This window comes from Frankliniella occidentalis, unplaced genomic scaffold (genome assembly GCF_000697945.3).
Source record: "Frankliniella occidentalis isolate FOCC.00 unplaced genomic scaffold, Focc_3.1 Scaffold310, whole genome shotgun sequence".
In the NCBI taxonomy this organism is placed as follows: Eukaryota; Metazoa; Arthropoda; class Insecta; order Thysanoptera; family Thripidae; genus Frankliniella; species Frankliniella occidentalis.
This window is the reverse complement of record NW_026267435.1, coordinates 54,953-59,672: the sequence shown is the minus strand read 5'-3', so window position 1 is coordinate 59,672 and position 4,720 is coordinate 54,953. Positions and strand designations below refer to the sequence as shown.

The window sequence follows — 4,720 nt, the reverse complement described above, 5'->3', positions numbered from 1 at the left end:
TCCAGAGTTGCAGATAACTCAAAGATGTCCAAAATAGCAATAATTTAAGCATCAAAGGGTTTCAGTGAAATGTACTGGGTCAGTCTTAAATTAAGGCACAAAGCAGTCAGATTAAGCATTTCATTTTAAGGGGTGATACGTTTGGGGTCACGAGGGAACATGGATGTTTTCCTAATGTTGTCAAGGCCAAGGTAAAGCATAACAACTCGCTCCATACCAATACCACCTCCTGCGTGAGGAGGACAACCAAATCTGAATGCATCGATGTAAGCCTTGATCTTTTCCAAATCTGGAACAGAGAAAGAGAATCATTAAAATATGTTGTCAAATTCTATTGCATAAAAGTACTCAGTGGTTTCAGTGCACAGTTAAATGAATGTTGGCACTTCACGTACCTACTGCATGGTGTTTAGCACGTTCAATGAGGAACTCTGGGTCATGTATACGCTGGGCACCAGATAAAATTTCTTCACCCCTCATAAACATGTCATAAGAATTTGATGCTTTCTGAAAAACAAATGAAACCATTCTTTATATTTTGCTGGTACTAATTGTACAATGTGATGTAAATGAATGTCACTACTGAAAATCAAAGTAGATAGTATAGTCATTAAGGACTTACCTTGTTGTTGGGGTCAGGCATTGTGTAGAAGGGTCTTACAGCCAATGGATATTTATCAAGGATGTAAAAGTCAGTGTTGTACTGCAAAGTAGAAGAAAAAAACACAAAGGGTTGTTAGCAGATCAGCAATGGCATGCATCTTAGGTGAGACATTTAATTCTAATTTCTAACTCATCTATGCTTGCAGGTTTAAAACTATAATGCTTCCACTATTAGGTAATATTGCATTCTAGTAATTTGACAAAAGTGCTCCAAGAAGCAGGTTTTCTGATGTTTACTCACCTTAGCTTTCACAAGACGACCCAAGAGTTTTTCATCAGGAGTGCTGAGATCATCTTCATCCCCAACGGTAACACCAGCCTCACGTAGCATAGCAATAGCTTGTGGGAACTCTAGCTTGAGGGGAGGATCCAAAAATTGGAAAGGTTCAACTGCAAATTGCTGTCCAACTGTAGCAATTTCTACGGCAAAACTAGAATAAAATAGTAAGTTTAGTTGACCGATTATTGAGATAATTTTTTTTAAATTGAGAAAGTTGTAATAAATTTAACTCTTACTTGTCACGTAGGCCTCGGAAGATCTCAGTGAAAGTATTTCCAATGGTATCAACTACTTCATGGTAATGATATTTGAATGCCATCTCCAGATCAAGACCCACAAATTCAGTAAGATGACGATGGGTGTTACTGTCTTCAGCTCTGAAAACTAATTTTGTAAAAGTTAAAAATAGGTACCTTGTAGCAGCAAATAAAAACTAATGAATATAATAATAAAAATGAATTGACACCTACCAGCACCCACAGTGAAGACTTTGTCAAAGTCAGCAGCAATAGCCATCTGTTTGTACAGTTGGGGACTCTGTGCCAAGTATGCTGAGCTCTTGAAGTATGACACAGTGAAAACATTAGCTCCTCCCTCACTGGCAGCAGAAATAATTTTTGGTGTGTGGATTTCCACAAAACCCTTTTTAGTGAGAATATCACGGAACAATTGGCAGACTCCAGCCTCTATCCTAAAGATAGCCTGATTAGCAGGAGTACGCAGATCTAAAACTCTGTTGTCCAGGCGAGTATCTTGATTCACACGAATGTTAAGACCTTCTCCTTCCTGCAAAGAAGTTGAAATTTTACATACTGTACACTGAGGGACTATCTATTCCACTAAGGACAACATAACATTAATAATACCTCCTCATCCTTTACAGGCCGAGATGCATCCTCAATAAGTAGTGGCAGCTGACTCTTCGCACTGCTCACAGTCCACAATTGCTGGATGTGTAGTTCCACATCCTTCTGGCTGCATGACTCAATCTTTTTTGGCACCTTTGATACTTTGGCCTCCACATCAATAATGCTTTCCTTGGTAACACTTAAAAAAATAAAAGCTGATGTCAAAAAAATAATAAAAGCAGATACATGGTATTTTCAGTTAAATGGAGAAAGAATTTACTCACTTGGAAGCAAATTTAACAAACTGTTTGCTAATGGTGTCATTGACAGCAAGGAGACCCTGAACTGTGAATTCTTGCTGTCTCAAAACAACAAAACATTGTTTGCCTGTAATTAGAAAAAGTTGAGGAAAGGAAAATTTTAGAATGGTGTAGGTGAGCAACAAACAGATGCAAGTAAAGTGCTGACTTTTCACTCACCTTTAGCTCTGCTGGTGTGAAGACGACCTCTTACCCAGACTATCTGATCAGCTTTGTCATTTTCAAGGTCACGCACATGAACAAACTGTCTGGCTGCAAGTTGAGTATCTCCATTGCTCTGAATCATTCCAAGTGAACCATACTTTCCAGCTGATGTGTCAACACCACCATCCTCAGCCTCTTCGGCACCACCTCCACCACCCTGAATTTTTTGAAAAAGCAAAACAATTAAGGTATGAAACAAAATGCATCACACTGTCTATCTCAACACTCGGCATACCCTTGCTGCCTTGTGGGCATCCTTCTTGGCTGCTTTTTCAGCATCCTTAGCTTCTTTCTTCAACTGTTTCTTTGACTTTCCATCAACACTGAAAAATAAAGGGCAAGAAGAATGGCCTTTTCCTAGAGCAAATCTAAACAAATTTCTCAAGGCAAAATTAAAGTTGGCAATACTCACGTCTCAGCAGCGCTGTCAGGATTTTTCTCAGCAACCACCATGGTAATGACCTGAAACCAGAGCAAAATCTGAAGATGATGCAATGAGGCAAAAAAGGCAAAGCGCCATTTACGTAATTTCACTATCACCAAAAAAAGAATAATAGAAAGAAATAATAATGAATCAAGCGCACACACTTCATTGAAAAGAAAACTTACAAATTATAAAATAATATAGAGGATTATTATCTCTTTTGTAACTATTCAGCAACTAGGCAGTATGTGCAGGTGGCTTAAAAGGCAACAATTAACTATGCTAATGTGAATTTATTGCGGCCATAAAATTTGTACAAAAACCTGGGCAGAGGCAAATATCTGGTAAATTGACACTTTCGGATTCACTGCAGAAAAATATAGGGAGCCGGCCCATGTGAAGAGGTTATTGGCGAACCGAAGATTGAGACTCAGAGACACCACGAGATGGCGATTAATAACGCGTTTTTAGGGGATAACAGGATATTCGAAACTGGCTCACCGTACACCGGGATTTGTGCTTCCACGTACAAGGAGATTACGTCTGCCGCCTCGTTATCCACTGTTCTTCGGCACAAAGTAAAGTACGGAGCAGACAGCACAGCAGCACAGCTTTTATGGGCACGACGGTGATGACTGCAAATATGTGCCTTGCCGATTATTCAAAGTGGTAGCGCGGCGAACGCGTTAGGTGTTTTTAGTGGCTGGTTGTGTTTATTTTCATTTCATTCTCATTCACAATTATTTACGTGATTTGAACTTTCTTCGTGAAGCAAGTCGAACAGAAGTTTTCACACCATACGTTTTTTGAACCGGTCACCTTCTGTTTTGTTAGTATTTCTCGATTGTTATGGTTCGCCTTAACCCCCAAGAAAGTGTGGCATAATTGTTTTGATTCTGTGTTTAGGTCCAATGGATCTTTTATCAGATCAAGGCTTGCGCTTGGATGGCAGACGGCCAGATGAATTGCGAAATATTAGATGCAAAATGGGCGTGTTCAATCAAGCTGATGGGAGCGCTTATCTTGAACAAGGCAACACCAAGGTTCTGGCAACTGTCTACGGACCGCATCAGGTAAAAGAGCACCTCCATTTCCTTTGACTTCCTGTAATTCCTTTCAAGTTTTCTCACAATATGTATTTTACATGTTAAAGCCTAGAGGACAGGCAAGAAACAGAGCTCCACATGATGAAGCCTTTGTCAACTGTCAATACAGTATGGCAGTGTTCAGTACAGGGGAGAGGAAAAATAGACCTCGTGGTGACAGGAAAAGCCAAGAAATGTCAATTCATCTTCGACAAGCATTAGTGTCAGCAATAAGGACAGAGCTGTATCCACGTAGTCAGTTAGATATCTTTGTAGAGGTAATCTTAACTGAAATTTAGCCTATTCCTTTAAAAATCACTGTCATTAATGTTTGTGCTGAGATTTCTATGATTCTCTGTTAAAGGTTTTGCAAGCAGATGGGGGTAACTACTGTGCTTGTGTCAATGCAGCTACATTAGCTTTGGTAGATGCTGGCGTTGGTATGCGAGAATATGCTGTTGCGTGTTCAGCAAGTTTAGCCAATGGTGAAATTCCTTTAGTTGACATCAGCCATTTGGAGGAAAGTACAGGCGGTCCAAATCTAACTGTTGCTTCTCTTCCAATTTCTGGACAGGTTGGTATTTTTAAACTCTCCACTAATCCCCGTCTGTTGTTATATCAACATATCTTTAATATTGTTTTGCCTTTTTTCAATTCAGGTTGCCCTAATGGAAATGTCACAGCGCTTTCATTCTGATCATCTACCGAAAGTACTGGAGAGAGCATTAGAGGGGTGCAAGGATATCCATAGAATATTGGATGATACTGTTCGAAAACACGTGGAAGAGACTGGTCGAGCCAGTGGATGGGGGCAAGTAGACAGGGCTGGTATTGTCCTCTAACTCTTTTTAAAATTGTGTATGTGTTAAGATAAATTCTTACTGAGATATATAAAT

The 4,720-nt window shown here is 39.6% G+C and overlaps 2 protein-coding genes across 5 annotated transcripts in view; one reads left to right on the top strand and one right to left on the bottom strand.

Moving 5' to 3' along the window:
* Positions 1-3,389, bottom strand: part of LOC113202646 (aspartate--tRNA ligase, cytoplasmic) — a 10,480-nt gene extending 7,091 nt beyond the window's left edge. Inside the window, exons 1-12 of one of the 4 annotated variants that reach the window (XR_008011941.1) lie at positions 3,241-3,389; positions 2,728-2,777; positions 2,551-2,638; positions 2,271-2,472; positions 2,076-2,178; positions 1,810-1,990; positions 1,414-1,729; positions 1,180-1,327; positions 905-1,094; positions 623-703; positions 396-507; positions 49-289 (exon numbers count right to left, since the gene is read on the bottom strand). Coding sequence is in view for 3 of the 4 variants with exons in the window: in XM_026416987.2 (XP_026272772.1) it covers positions 126-289; positions 396-507; positions 623-703; positions 905-1,094; positions 1,180-1,327; positions 1,414-1,729; positions 1,810-1,990; positions 2,076-2,178; positions 2,271-2,472; positions 2,551-2,638; positions 2,728-2,768 (1,626 nt within the window). In the remaining variant the exon portion in view is untranslated. Of the gene's footprint in view, positions 1-48; positions 290-395; positions 508-622; positions 704-904; positions 1,095-1,179; positions 1,328-1,413; positions 1,730-1,809; positions 1,991-2,075; positions 2,179-2,270; positions 2,473-2,550; positions 2,639-2,727; positions 2,778-2,924; positions 3,130-3,240 lie in introns of those variants that run through there. The other 3 variants (XM_026416987.2, XM_026416986.2, XM_052273880.1) reach the window with 3 other exon arrangements.
* Positions 3,390-3,403: 14 nt separating this feature from the next.
* On the top strand, positions 3,404-4,720 carry LOC113202648 (exosome complex component RRP41). The gene is made up of 5 exons (XM_026416990.2): positions 3,404-3,568; positions 3,646-3,812; positions 3,893-4,102; positions 4,189-4,398; positions 4,484-4,720. The coding sequence occupies exons 2-5, from the start codon at positions 3,651-3,653 to the stop codon at positions 4,664-4,666; spliced, it is 765 nt and encodes a 254-aa protein (XP_026272775.1). The 5' UTR covers positions 3,404-3,568; positions 3,646-3,650; the 3' UTR covers positions 4,667-4,720.